Source organism: Osmerus mordax, chromosome 26 (genome assembly GCF_038355195.1).
Source record: "Osmerus mordax isolate fOsmMor3 chromosome 26, fOsmMor3.pri, whole genome shotgun sequence".
Classification (NCBI taxonomy): Eukaryota; Metazoa; Chordata; class Actinopteri; order Osmeriformes; family Osmeridae; genus Osmerus; species Osmerus mordax.
The window spans coordinates 3,148,946-3,164,038 of record NC_090075.1 but is presented as its reverse complement, the minus strand read 5'-3'; the positions used below and the strand labels follow the sequence as shown (position 1 = coordinate 3,164,038).

Here is a 15,093-nt window from a genome sequence, read left to right as displayed (position 1 = left end):
GTGTTTTGTGTGTGTATGTGTGTGTGTGTGCCATTTTATGCTTGTGGTCAAGTTGTATTCATTGTCTCTCCACAGAGGCCAGTAACATCCCTGTGCATCTGGCTCAGACTCCAGTCACCTCCAGCCACTCCACACCACGACCAGCTTCACCCCGGCAGACTACCCCATGCAGGGAGAAGACACGTGGATCCAAGAAAAGGAATGAGTGAAACGTAGAGAGGGAGAGAGAGAGAGAGTAGGAGAAAGGGAGGAGAGGGAGAGTAAAAGAGTGAGACATAGAAAAGGAAAGTGGACAGAGAGAGAGAGAGAGAGAGAGAGAGAGAGAGAGAGAGAGAGAGAGAGAGAGAGAGAGAGAGAGAGAGAGAGAGAGAGAGAGAAGAGAGATAATGGTAAGGATAATGTGTTGAATGCATACGTCCACTATAACATAATTCTAACCACTCACATTAGGGCCAAACAAAGACGCCTGTGTTGAGGCCCATGTGAACAAACAACCAATAAGCAACAAGGAACAATTAATCACAACGGAGAGAAGAGCTCGACGCTGATTGGACGAACCAGCTTCTCCGAACTTCACAAGAGGAATTGCGTTTTGTGTCAGCGCCTGCGTTTGTGTGCATGTGCATGTGCGTGAGCAAACTTCACGTCATTGTCATATTATCGGACGATGGCATTTCAACTGTGAAGTCACGGGAGTAACAGAGATGGCGTGTTCCGTGGCCTTGCCCACAGTTATCTGTTTGATAAGCTATAGGCTGCCTGTGTGACACAGATACAAGTACAGATACTTAGAGCGGGGGGTCCTGCTTATCATGTGTTTGTTGTTTTTCAAAGGGTGGGCACCAGGCAGGCAGCCCACCCGCTGGAGCCTGAGGAGGGCAGCCTGAGGAGGGCAGCCTGAGGAGGGCAGCCTGAGGAGGGCAGCCTGAGGAGGGCAGCCTGAGGAGGGCAGCCTGAGGAGGGCAGCCGCAACACAGTGACCTGCCGCCCCCCCCCCCCCCCCCCCCCCCCGACCCCCTGGTCTCTGTTCACCTGTGTGAACCAGGACCTCTCTTCTCTCAGCCTCTCTCTTCTTCTTCTTCTTCTTCTTCTCTGGTCTTGGTGGGGTCAGGTGGAGCTGCTCGTCCAGTGGGTCTAGTGTGTGCCCCTGGGCGGCGGCCATGTGTAGAGGGGTCCTGTCCAGCTGCTTCTGCCCCCCCCACAGGGGTCCTGTCCACCTCGGTGCGGGCATCCCTCCCAGCTCCACTAGAGGGAGAGAGAGGGGAGCGGAGGCCTAAACACCCCCCTCAACCCCCACCCACACACACACACACCCTCCTCTCACTTCCCCTCAACGCTGACTTCTGAACAAAACAAGGGGTTTTAGTCCATCTACAATGAACACATGCCCATCAAAGTCAGCCTGTTTGACTGGTGATAGTGCAGCCTGCGTTACTAAAGACACTGATTCATAAAAATGCCCAGGTGATCCAAGTACAATACTTCTGTTGATGATAGACAATGCATGCTGGTACTAAACAAAGTCCAAGCCAAATGAAACAACATTTAGTAAAGCTAGTGAGGTATGTGTGTGTGTGTGTGTGTGTGTGTGTGTGTGTGTGTGTGTCTGTGCATGCTTTTCATCTCACTCTGCATCTTAACTACAGGTTACAACATGCACTAGCCCATAGGGGCCTTCTCGAAATGTTTCACTTGTACAACAGAGGAGCAACTGTGTTGGAACGCTGACTTTTTGAGGAACCTTGGTCTGAAAATGTACATACTAATAAATGTAAAGGACTTTTTACTGCATGTCCAAGTACATAGAGCCTTACACGTTTTTAAGATTTTTAAGATTAGATAAACTCCCCCCAAATATTCAAATTAAGTTTTTGTTTCTGGTTATGAGCATTCCTGAGCAGTAAATGTGCAAACTTGGAAAGTTACAAGACTTACTATGCTGTTTCTATGACTGAAACTACAGGCAGTCTAAGATAGTCACTTTGAACTAAATTTGTGGAATCCCAGATTTCTCCTTGTCTACAGACGACTACGTTTGTTTTAGCGTGTTCCTGTAATGCAGTGCTGGCACCGTGCTCTAATTTGAGATAGAAACAGATCTAAAATCGGTTTGCCCTCTCTTAATCCAAACCAAACCGACGACAGTCGAAGAGCTACAGCTGAACCAAGACCAGTTCCACTCTTCTATAGCCTACCTTGAACAAAGTAGCAGAATGACACCAATCCATTTCGCTCACTCCGGGTTTTACAAAACACCACAAATCGGGCGCTGTGAATAGATTGACATTTGGGGCATCCAATCCACACCCGCAAAGCGTCAGGTTTGCGTTTGCTCCAGTTCATCTACCAATGAGATGACTTATTTTACAATCACGACGCCATATGGCATCTGTGGAAAGCCATCTTGGTAGGGTAAAACGACTCCCTTTCACTATCAGTAGACATTCACGCGGAAAAGAAACTTGAATGCAAAAATATACAAATGCTTTAAAGAAAGTGACCTTTGAACGGTTTTCGGTTATTTTCTTATGGAAACTTGAGTACACAGCGTAGTTTAGGCTAACACTACTTGATAATTACGGTGATAATGTCTCGGTGTATTTGTCATGGTTTAAAGGGAGGCCTAGCCGAAATTTCAAATGTAGTTGATAGGTCAAAACAATACGTCTTGCACCAGTGATGCCGGAAGCATCTCCAGAAGTCACTCTGGTAAATTGGTTATCTGCGACTTCGACCTTCAGTCTCACACAATGGCTGAGTCCGAAGATAGATGCGCCTCTGTGCCTCACAGTGCGCAGGCGTGGCGAGGGTTGCAGAGAAAGGGAGGGGGGTAGCGAAAAAGAGCGGGGGAGTATGCGGAGAGGGGAGGGGGAGAAGGGGGGAGGCAGAGAGAGACGGAAAGGAGGGGGTGAGGTGGAGGAGGAGAAGAAGAAGGAGGGGCTGGTGAGGGGGATCTGTCAGTCTGTCTTGGGTAAACTAGAGAGGGGTACGTTCTCAGAATGCTGCAATAAGCTACAGAGAATGTGTGAAGTGGTTGCAGCCAGTCCTTATGGTAGTTAGGTGCTGCATATCCAGTCTAGTTCCTTTCTTATCGCGGCTTTGTTCACTTAGCTACCTGTCCCTGGGCACCTTGCTGAAGTACTGGGGAGCATGCGTGGACGAGTACTTTCCAGTAACGAGACTGAAACCTAGAAAGTCAGAGTATATGATAAGCCGTGCGTTATTACAATTACCTATATTGTGAAAGTGTACATGAGCACCAAATGTTTAGGTCTATGAGTAGTGGGAAACCGATGCACAGTTGTGGGCATGGCTGTATAAATCGTTCATTTTAATAAATGGTAAATATAAATAACGTCATGACGCGAGCATCGTCCACTTTGATAAGTTTAATCTCCTGTTGACAGGGAGTATGTATGCGGGTCATCAATCCCCGCGCGGGGACGGACAGCCACTCGTCACGGTAACGATTTGGGTAGGCTGGTTAGGGGGTGTGACCAGTGGTTCTGGAAATACTGTCCATTGTTCCCACCACACCAATCAGACGTAGACATTTCTGGACTTAAGGACCAATCACATCATAGTGGTCGGCCCTCGACTCCGCCCACAACTCTATATTACAAGCTCCCCCGCCGACCAAGGTTGCCACTGGCACTACAAGTCTTTTTTTTCTTTTGCTGTGGTCAGACATAGTGAACCGTATTATTATTTATTCTGATCCCAAATAACATTTTGGAGCATTTATTAACCTTAGACAAAAATGGCAGACACAAAAGTCGAAAAAAGTAAGGAGCTCACCGCCAAGGTAAGTAAAGAGGGACTCGAATGATGGATAAATCTCAATTTCTACACTTTCTTGTATCAAAACCGACACAGGATTAATTGTTTTGAATGGAAAGACGCAACTATGTAAAGCTGGGACAAGTGTTTATTCGTCAGACATCACGCTTTGTGTTATGGCGCATGAAGAGGATGTAGAAAACGACAGCACTTTCCATTGGACACAATGATACAGAACATCAAATAATGTAGCGAGCCCTCCAAAGTTGTCTTCGCTCTTGAAACAGTCGCCGCCAGCGCTTTTACTGCCCCGGAGAGTGCGCGGGTCCTTTGTTTATCCAAATCTATCCACTTGATGCATCTATTTTAAATTAGCATTTAACCATATACATATCTTTGAGTGTACCGTGATTAATAACCTAGGCTATTACCATTAGCACACGTTTCTCGCGACGACACATATCAAGGGTCCCTTCTCCTAATTCATGCCGCGCACCGAGCTGTCGTACCCGGCTGAGATTCTTGAATCGGTACCATTGTGTTTAGGAGAACGTTTTATTGAAGTACATTTGACAGAAGTCTGTGGAATGTGACATGGTGTCAAATCCTTCTCCCCTTTAGAGCTTAAAATGTGTATTTTAAGCGCAAAGAACCAGAGGTGTAGGCTCAACGTCTATATGGCAAATATGATTTAGTCTGTGAATGAGTTGGGAAACGGAGCTCAGTTGTGTTGTAAGTAACTGTTCAGCACAAGATTTGATAGCGCACGGAGTACGAGTAAAGCGGAGCCTTATTTACATGGATAAACTCAGTTAAGGTCTTGTTTCCACCGGGTTTCGTCCGCGCGCATGTGTCACTGTTGCCATCGGACTCTTGGAGACTCCGTCCCTCCGTGACCAAGACCATAAATCGACAAAAAAAAAACTCGTTCTCGAGCGCTTCTCTGTGTGCGAGGTTTATAATCGTGTGTTTGGAAACTGTCGTAAGATTAGACTAACCATTTAAGTCAAATAAAGCGTATGCCTTTCGCGTACTGAACGGTTGGGTACTACAGCTACTGTTATTTTTTACCCCGAGCCCTAACAAGGGTAAATCGACATGGATTTCACTCCCCGTGGCGCGTAATGCCAATATGAAAAAACAGAGAGGACGTGAGCGCGAGGGGGGAAAAAGTTGAGCTGTAAAAGTGGAAGCGTTTTCCTCTTTCACAAACGCATCCCTCGCGGCAGCATAACATAGATATGGTTATCTGGGCTCAACACCATTAGGCTACGTCTTAATGAAGGCAACATTAGACTCGTTTTTCATTAAATATTGTAAAGCACTCTGCACTATGACCCGCTGAACTAAATGCAAGCTGGAAGGTTTTTTGTGTTCACTTATCTTTAGCCCTGGTCAAGCCCGTCTTTTGGTGATCAAACAACCATGTTGATAACCCTGTTACCGCTCGAATTGTGGTCTGTGCCTGTATCGACTGGATGAATGTGCATCCGACTAGTTCTACCTCTTCGCCAGTGCGGGCGCTGATGTTGCAGTCTATATGTAGCTGGCTCATCGAGCGATCGTTGATGGCAAGTAAAGGTGATAGAAAAGAGGCGGTGAAGGCGTGATGTTGCCGGTTTGAGGATCGAGGCTCATGGCTTCGGATTTTAAAAACGAATGAACATAAGCAATGGCTTGGGCTAATCGAAGATAGGCTACCTTAATATTAATAAATACTAAATAACACGTGTTTTCATGTTATTTTTGAAGAGAAAGAATAATTAAGCACATGAGGGAAAATGCCCCTAAATAACGTTATATTATGTTGAGAATATATAGGCCTATATATATATTCCTTTATATGTTACAGATGTAAAAGGTGTAGACTACATTTTATTTATAGTCGGTTGAACGTCTCCTTTCTTGGCGCTATTGTCTACAGTCTATGGCGTTAATTTAGTCAGCCTCCTTCTGGTAACGTTTATTGTGTGCTCTCATTGGCCGGTCTAGAACGAGCATCCATGCAAAGGGGGAATTGTAGTCCTTTTCCGGGCGTGTCTTTATAGATTCCTATGACGCGCGTCCTCGACTGAACTACACTATTTTTTGCGCACAGCTCCATCATGGTTTCAGGTTGCAACACTTCTATTAGATACCTAAAAGTAGGCGGGAGAGATGAAGGAAAAACGTCCAATAGGAGTTTAAAGGATCACAGTTGCTCTTTTCAAAAGAAACGAAAGCGTGCTTTACACATTTAGACTAAGGTACGAGTGGTCCCTCAGAGGTGTGACAACATCCAACCAGTAATGTCGAAGCATAGGAAACACTTTGATACAACTTACCATGCTAAATTAAAAAGAGTCACATCTTGTCTCCAATTTTGTCTTGACCTAGCTCTGGACTTTTCCGTGTATTCAAGTTCTCAATGTCACTCTTGCAGGACCTCAAAGAGAAGAAACTTGTGGAGGAGGCAGAGAATGGAAAAGATGCCCCAGCCAACGGCAAAGTTGTAAGGATTCAGAACTTTACCTTCGGTTTCCGCATGCCCTCATGAATGTCCAAGGCCTCATCTGTGTTCACGCATTTCTCATCTAAATACTTCTCAGTCTAATCACCCGAAATATTAGCTTTGTAGTTCAAAGTTGGGTAGATTTCATAACATCTATGATCCCACATCTTATTTCTGTGGAAATTAAAAAGTGTAAACTTGATCAGCCACTTCGAAATGTTTCTTTTATGGCCCTTTGTTGCGCTAATCTGACGCACGTGTCCAGCAGGAGGAGGAGAACGGTGACCAGGACAACGAGGTAGACGAGGATGAGGATGACGTGGGAGACGAGGAAGACGAGGACGAGGATGCAGAGGGTGGGTGTTCTGAAGTCTGTCATACACGGGTTAACAAGCCACAACTACAAATCTGTAAATCCGTAGGCTATAAAGGATCTATTAGATTACAGGTTTCCATCTCAAGTCATACTCGAGAGAACAGCTATTCACAGACACACGTGCGCTACAAAACACACCACTACTACCTTATGATAGAGTGTAACCTTTGCCACATTGGTGTAAGTGACAGGAATGTATGAGCTGTAAGTCCACTGTATTACACTGGGGTTGGACCAGAAAAACTGCTTGGTTAGAGCACCCCCTAGGGTCCAGAAGCTGCTACAGCAGGCATCGAACATTTTCTTCTCTGTGTAGGAGATGATGATGACGAGGATGATGATGATGTAGATGGAGGCACCGGCAAGAGGGCAGCGGAAGACGACGATGACGATGAGGTAAAAAAAAAAAAAAAAAAAAAAAATATATATATAAACGGTACAATTAAAAGGCTTGCCAAAACAATCACGTTAGTGCGCGTGTTGTGTGTAACCCATCATTGATTTGTGACTCCTCTTCACAGGATGATGTTGGAACTAAGAAACAGAAGACCAATGATGATTAGGATCCCCACCTCGCCCGCCGTCCCCATCCCCCTGTCTCTGCTGGAGCCCCCCCCGCCAGTCAGCTGACCCTCAACACGCCACACACACGCGTGTCTGCAAGAGGAAGCCATGATCATGATCATGTAGAGTCTCACGTCCATACACACAAAACCAACTGCAAATTTTTTAGAAAACCCAGAAGACTTCAAAGTTCTACCTTCTTAACAAGATACTTTAAAAGCAGAATTTGTTTGTATTTTTATTTACATTTTATATTTTTGTAAATATTGTTAGGAGGTCAGCCAATTTTCAACTGTGATCTCTGGTTACCAAGCGGTGCTTTGAAGTTGCTTATGAAATAGACTTTACTTGTGGTTAGCCCATGCTCATGTTATCTCCACACACAAAACTTGTACAAATGACAGAACATAATTCAATTCAAGCATTCCAGTAAGTTTGTAATTGTTCTTTAGTTGTACCATATGTAGTTTGTTTGTATGAGACGGCAAGGCCTAAGAAAAGAGCTGAACCTCTTTTCTAACTGTCTGCTCCATTGCTGTTGGTATGTTGTGGCCTGTTCAATGTATGTGTGACTTTGTTGTATGACAATAAACCCGAATTTTATTTTGTGAGTTCTTAATTTTGTTGTGATTAGAGTTATTTTTGATTTGATTGTACCTGTCACACAGCAGAAGCGACAGGGACCGTCCTGTCATACAAAAACCTCAGATCTCAAGAAACACTCAGCTCTCCACTCCCTAGAAGGTTGCTCTACAGATAATGCTGTTCATATTGTTTTACTGGCCCATTACAGATGTACATCAATGTAAATTATTCATGCCTTAAGACTTCAACATCTGGTAAATTCTATTGCTTTAAATAAATTTACCTGACTGAATCATTTCCTTCCGATACACATTTCTTTCAGTGTGGAATGAATATAACACAAGCGTGATGAGAGAAGGGGAAGGGTTAACAAAAATAAATAAATACAATGTAGTTGAATCCAACTAATGTGTGGGCATATTGACTCTGTAGTTACATACATAGAATTTTAAAGTAGGCTGGTAAGTTAAAATAAGCAAATTATGTGGTTCACAGAGTAAAACACACTGATCATCTAAAATGTCCCACAAAAGGGTGCATCTCAATAGCTTGATGTTGAAGCCTTCTCTTAAAACCTTCCTCGTCACCTATCCAGGACAGAACTGAGCCGCACAGAGAAACTTGGATCTACTCGTGGAAAAGGAAAATCAGAAGAGGAAGCCACTGCAGAGAAATGAGATGTGTCCTTAGTGTCTGCAGTCTCTGTGGTTGAGCTTCAAGTGGGCTCACAAAGACTAAACGCTGGGGCTTTAATAGCGGATGGAAACAAACATAAAGCGACATACTTCCTGTCACATGGGTTAGGTAGGTGTGTTCTTCAGAGATCTGAGAGAGTATGTCAGAGTGGAAATGCAGCAGCACTTTGTGGTGTAGGTTTCCTGAATTGAGGGAACCGTTCGAAGGGAGGCGGAACTGGCTGTCTGTGTGTGTGTGGACTAGTTGTGTCTGTGGAAGTGAATCCGCACGGTAGCTGTGGAGAGTATGTAAAAAGGTTGTTGTCAGTGTGTTACAAAGGCAGTGTAGTGATGTTAACAGGCTTTCTTATGAACACCACCTGCAACCAGACTATAAAGAATGACAGCCCTTCCCAATTAGGACTCAGCACTGGAGAAAAAAAGAAAACGTCAGAAAAGGGTGAGAGTGTTTGTGTGCGTGCTTGTGTGTGTGTGTGTGTGGGGGGGGGGGGGGGGGTAGAATGAAGTGTGGCGTTGAGGGGGAGAAAGCAGGTGTAGGTGGAGAGAAGGAGTTGGAGGGGACTGAAGGGGAGGGGCTGAGGTGAGGGTGAGGAGGGACTGAGGGGGGTTGGGTGTTGCGTGGTGGAGGGGGTTGGGGTGCAGAGGGAGAGGACTGAAGGGAGGATGAGGAGGGGACCAAGGGGGGCCCTGGGGGGTTGTGCGGGGGAAGGGGTGGGGGGAGTGAGGGGGAGGAGACGGAAGGGGGGGGCTTCAGGTGAGAGACCACACCAGCTGTGCAAGAGGCCCCTGAGGGGGGTCGCTAATGACAACGGGGTCGGAGCCAAGTGGCCCTCCTCCCCTCTGACCTCAAACCCACCCCCTACCCAGCCCAGCCTCAAAGGCCAAGACAAGACCAACGGCCCCCCCGCCCCCCTCCCCCCAATGCTAATCCCACAGATCTCTGTCCTAAGCACCAAGACATCATCCCAAACCACCTCCTGTCCTTCCTGCACCTCCCTCCCCAGTCCTCCCCCCACAGCCTTCCTTCCCTCCCTCCATCCCTCTCTTCATCCACCTCTCCCAGGTCCAGATGGTGTTTTCAAAACACACTTTGAATAAAATTGCACTCGTTTGCTTGGCCTAAAGGCACCAAAAGTAGCACTTAGCAACCAGGATTTTTTTGTTGTTGAAACTGTGATTAGAATTTGCAGCGTGGTGTTTGTTTCATAATTTCTTATTTCACATACACAACAGTAGTTCCAATCATGTTTTGAAAGTGAAAAGGAATTGATGAATACTAGATTAAACTCCATCATTAAGGGTCCAGGTAAGGGTTAGCCACAGCCCAACCCTGACCCTGTTTTTAGGGTTGGGGTTTAGGGCCTGGGCTACGGTTAGGGTTAGAGTTCTAGACTGCCGTGACATTTACCATTGGTCTGGCCCTGCTAGCAGGACTCCTCCTATCTCTCCCGTAGGCCGAGACTTAAGGTTAGCCACAGCCCAACCACCAATCCCAACCCTGACGCTGTTTTTAGGTTTTGGTTCACTCCAGTGTGATGTAGTGATATGAATACCGAGGTGCACATTGGTTCTTCATTAGCAGGAAGAGCACAGTCTGTGGGTTTCCTGTCGGAGACAAAGAGAAGGTGCTGGATGTGACTGTAATGCAGGTGGATTGGGGAACACATTGAACCATGTCAGAATCAAAGTCATGTTCTTATACATGTGTGCAAAAGCACCCACACTCGCTTACACACACACACACACACACAAAAGGTATTGTTCAGATATTGTTACAGTTGAAAACTTGCCAGTCCGTCTGGGTATGACAGGCTGAAATCCTGTGGTCTCCACAAGGACAGAGACTACCCAACTACTAGTCCAGGATAATGGGATAGCTGAACTGTGGATGGAGAGAAGGATTCACTCAGTCTATCCCTCTGCTGTTTGTCCGCTTTCCACCGTCTATGTTTATCTTTCTCTGTCTAAGTCCTCCTTTTCCCAACACTGCCTCTCTCTCTCTCTCTCTCTCTCTCTCTCTCTCTCTCTCTCTCTCTCTCTCTCTCTCTCTCTCTCTCTCTCTCTCTCACTCTCTCTCTCTCTCTCTCTCTCTTTCTCTCACTCTCTCTCTCTCTCTCTCTCTCTCTCTCTCTCTTTCTCTCTCTTTGTTTTTATCTCTCTATCCTTCCCTTTCTCAGTAGATCTATTTCTTTCTGTCTCTCTCCCTACCTCTTTGGAGGAGGGCAAAGGATTTTGAAGACGAGACTTTCGAGTCCACAATTCCAGACAGTGACCGATAACCTCACGTGGTGTTTCATAAAACTATACTGCCATCTAGTGTTCACCATAGGTACATACAGCAAGAAACTAAAAATTCTAACTCAATGTATCATGCCGGGGGATACTTTCAGTATCAAATGGGTTACGTAACGATATTTTCTGCTTTTTAAAGGAAAATATAAAAAACGTTATGATTTACTGCTCTAGTGAACTGTATTGGAAGGTTGACAGGAAGCGAAGCAGAGCATTAACATGAGGTTAAGCCTGTATGTGGAGTCTAACAGTTTGTTCCAGATGGTGTTTTCTAGGTGAAGAAAGAAAGGGAAGTCTCCACAGTTTGACAGTTACAACTGCTCCAAAATCTAGTGACATCACTTCCTCCTGAATGAAACACACAGAACAGTCAACCAAGTGAAACAGCACACTAACAGGCAGTACAGTACAGTCTGTAAAATAATGCATTAAATTTAGCACTGTACCAGGAGTCAATTTGATTTTCAGTCATTTCATTCTACCCTCTTATGATTATCAACTCAACAGATATTCTGGTATCACCTGGTATGAATGTGTGTTTTTGGATTTCTGCATAATACTTTTTCCTTTTTGCACGTTTTATCCTTGAATGTAAGAAAATGTTCTTTAACTATTGATAAGTGCAGCTGTGATCTTATCTTCCAATCAGCTCTTAGCAGCAGCCTTCTTCTGCCTTCTAACGAGGAAGTATTACAGGATAATATTGTGTTTTTGAGTTTGAGTTCCACCGTTCATTTCAGCTGTCAATCACCTTAGCCCCACCCCCTGGGCAGTCGCACAATCACTGTTGTAGAAGTGGTCACAGAACACCAAGTCCCTGCTGTTCATTTGATGGTTGTAACTGAAGGTGACGGTGAGTAGCTCGTAATGAAATCATTCGGACTGAATCCAGACTTTAGTAAAACAAGGCACTGTATATCTCAATAAACTTTGTGCAAGGTTAAATCATACACTCAACTGCACTGCTGGATATACAGAGCTACTTGAATCAGAGTTGAGGAGTGAAAGAGGGTCAGATGGCTGAGCGGTTAGGGAATAGGGCTATTAATCAGAAGGTTGCCAGTTTGATTCCTGGCCGTGCGAAATTACGTTGTGTACTTGGGCAAGGCACTTCACCTTACTTGCCTCAGGGGGGAATGTCCCTGTACTTACTGTAAGTCGCTCTGGATAAGAGCGTCTGCTAAATGACTAAATGTAAAGAATGAGGCGTTGCTTCCAGGAGGGGTCGGTTCTTAATTCAGAAGCTGACTGGCAGGTTGGGCCACTTCATAAGGTGTGCTGAGGTAACGTAACAAACACACATATGCAAGCACACACACACGTACATACAAACACGCGTACAAACCATGCATGCACGTCGCTCCCCAGTGTGTAGTGTGCTGCATGCGGTCTGAGGCTGATGGCTTCACATCTTCTTTTCAAACCTTTTTTTCCAAACTGTTTGTTTCAAACAGTTTTTCAAAATCTTTCTTTTCAAAACCTTTTAAAATATATTTTTAACCTTTCTAAACTTTTAGTAACTTTTTATTTGATTTGTTTTCTTTTTTAAGAAATCTCAGATTTTTCCTACCCTGTACGGTTCTTATTTGAAAGACGTCCTCCATGATTCCGATTACAACTAGGTCAACAGTCTGCCAGTAGGAGGCAGCACATTACCTCCTCGAGAGTGTGTGTGTGTGTGTGTGTGTGTGTGTGTGTGTGTGTGTGTGTGTGTGTGCACTCACATGAGTGAGCATGTGTGTGTCTTAGTCATTTCTATCCTGGTTCAGTTTAATTGGGTATCCATGATTCCCCCCCAAAACTTTTTTTAATTCAAAGAAAAAATCGCTTCTGATCTTGTGCCACCACTAATGCAGCCTGGGGAATTGCTTATAGAAAAAAATTCTAAAGAAAGAAAGAATAAACGACTTTCCATTTTAGGAAGAAATCTAACCACTCCCACTCACATTTTTTACAGCACCCACTCCTCTCTGACCTGTCTCTGCAGGCATGATCAGCTCAGTGTCAAAAGATCCCAGACATCCCTGCTTATCCTGCACACAAACACAGTCCTACCCAGCACACACACAAATACACAGTCACACACACACACAGGTAAAATACAAATCCAATTAGGATACAAGGTGTGAACCTCTCATTGTAAATGTACATGGTGCCGTAGCTACTCAGTATGTTCCCAATCCTCCTCATCCTCTCTTCTGGGACTGAGAGTCAAGTCTCAACAATGTGTCATAATCTCACCATATGGTCCCCTTTGTAAAGACCTCTCAAGCTTATGAGAAGCGACATATTAAAAAACGATGAATGACGCGGAGGAGGGCGAGCAGGGCACACCGGTGGTGTTGTGTCCACAGCTGTGGAGGGAAACACAGGGTTGGAAACGGCTGCCGTGATAACCTGAAGCTCCGGCGTTTGTGATCAGGTCAGGTGTTTGCGCTCTGCCGGGTACACCCGCGACAGAGCTCACGGTTCACACCTGGGATCTTGAGTGTCCGCGTGGCTGAGAAAGTGAACGGGAAATCGCGTGCCGACAGGTTCAAATCCCACGCCTTCGTCTAATGTTTGACGACTGGGCTTGGCGAGAGAGGAATTATAATCGTCCTCGTGGCTGTGATGTTCGAGTGTATGCGCGTGCACGTTTGTCCAAGTGAGTGTGTGTGTGTGTAACTGCAGATGCGTGTGTGTGTTTTGGAGTGTGTGTTTGTGGAAAGGCTGAGCTCCAAACTCGGTAGTAAATCAAACAGCTTGTCTTATTGTCTAAGTCCTCTGTTGTCTTCAAGAAGGGCTTCCCGGTCTGTTATGTGCCAAACAGAGCCATGTAAATGGAGTGGAGGAGGATTTAAGACGGAAAATTAGAGTGGGAAGGAAGCTGACGTCAATCGAGGACAGCAAGTGGGACGTGAACAAGGAGACTCTCGCAACAGTGACTTAGGCATAAACGGGGAAACAAAGTACCTGAACAGCCGTTCTTTACATCTAAACTACAACCGAGGCCTGCCCCTACGCGACAGTCACTTCCTGTCTACCCAGTGTCATTCCTCAGATCCGAAAAACAATGACACTCAATGATATCGCCTCCACTACAATGACATCAGTCGTCGGCATGCTGGCTGGTCCCAGGTCAGCTGAGTGAGCGAGTGGCTTGTCAGTCTTCTGGCCCAGGATGACAGAGGCCTCTGTTCCCAGGACAGTGGTGGGTGTTGTGGTGGCAGTAGTATCTGGTGCCTGGCATTCCCATTCTCACAAGACCCAGCCTGCTGGTGGGGACTAGAACCAACAATGGAGGACAACGATACTGTAATGCCCACGGAAATTACAATGTGTTTTTGTGTATGTGTGTCTGTGAAGGGATACCAGAGAGAGATAGAGACCACCACCAAGCCATCAAATCAATCCATTAATCAATGTACTGTCATGGCAACAATCCATTAGTGTGCCATAATGCACCAAAACAATCATTTTCATGACCTGTATGATGCCTTCTATGTACCCACACCCTTCAGCACCAATTCAGCCTACAGCCTTTTGAGACCATGGGCAGTCATAAACAAGGACCTTTGAAACTCAATTTGGTGTTTAGTTTATGTACCAGAATAACAGAGTAGGTTTATTAGTTAAGTCAATAATTTAGTTACGTTGGTAATCAAGTTAATTAGTTTAAATGGGCTAGTTAGTTTAGACAGTTAAGTCAGTTAGTTTAATCAGTTTCAGTCATGTTTCTTCAGAAGATTTACTGTAAACATCTACTTTCAATTAGATGTGAAACATGAGTTTGAATGCCTGCTCGAGCAGTAGGGATGGTCGGTGTTAGCTTGTGTTAGCCGTGGCGTATGTTGTGCCTTCGCTCTGTTAACAGACAGGGTCTCAGCCAATCTGCTGTCCGCCTTAATGAACTAGACACACACAGTGGGCCGGCTGTCTGCTATGGAGACACAAAGATCTACATTGTGGGCACAGGGGAGATACGGTCTCACAGAGTCGATCTGCATACAGTAGTGGGGGTCTTTATGATGCATGAATTCGTTTGGAATCAATAGCACTCACTATACCATAAGAATGATGTCACGTTCATACGGCTGTTGCCACTGTTTTGCTCTCTCATCACACACACGTACAGTGCATTCAATCTGGGACACAGCTGTGTTGCCAGCCTGCCTTAAAGAAGGGTGAGCGCAAAAAGGTACAGAGGGAGAAGGACTATCTATAATAGCCTACAGAGAGAGATCTGGGACAAAAACCTAGGGTTTCAGAACTACAAGAAAACACAACTATTTCAGGTCTGAGACAGCCCTGAAATAGGTATCTGTTTG

The 15,093-nt window shown here is 45.3% G+C and overlaps 1 protein-coding gene across 2 annotated transcripts; it reads left to right on the top strand.

Moving 5' to 3' along the window:
- Positions 1–3,649: 3,649 nt before the first annotated feature.
- Positions 3,650–7,830, top strand: ptmaa (prothymosin alpha a). Of its 2 annotated transcripts, none has more exons than XM_067229689.1 (5): positions 3,650–3,805; positions 6,203–6,271; positions 6,540–6,627; positions 6,964–7,043; positions 7,169–7,830. In XM_067229689.1, exons 1-5 carry the CDS (start codon positions 3,761–3,763, stop codon positions 7,208–7,210), a joined length of 324 nt encoding a protein of 107 aa, XP_067085790.1. In that variant the 5' UTR covers positions 3,650–3,760; the 3' UTR covers positions 7,211–7,830. The 2 variants fall into 2 exon arrangements, with proteins under 2 accessions (XP_067085790.1, XP_067085789.1); XM_067229688.1 differs by having other exon boundaries at positions 6,537–6,627.
- Positions 7,831–15,093: the final 7,263 nt, after the last annotated feature.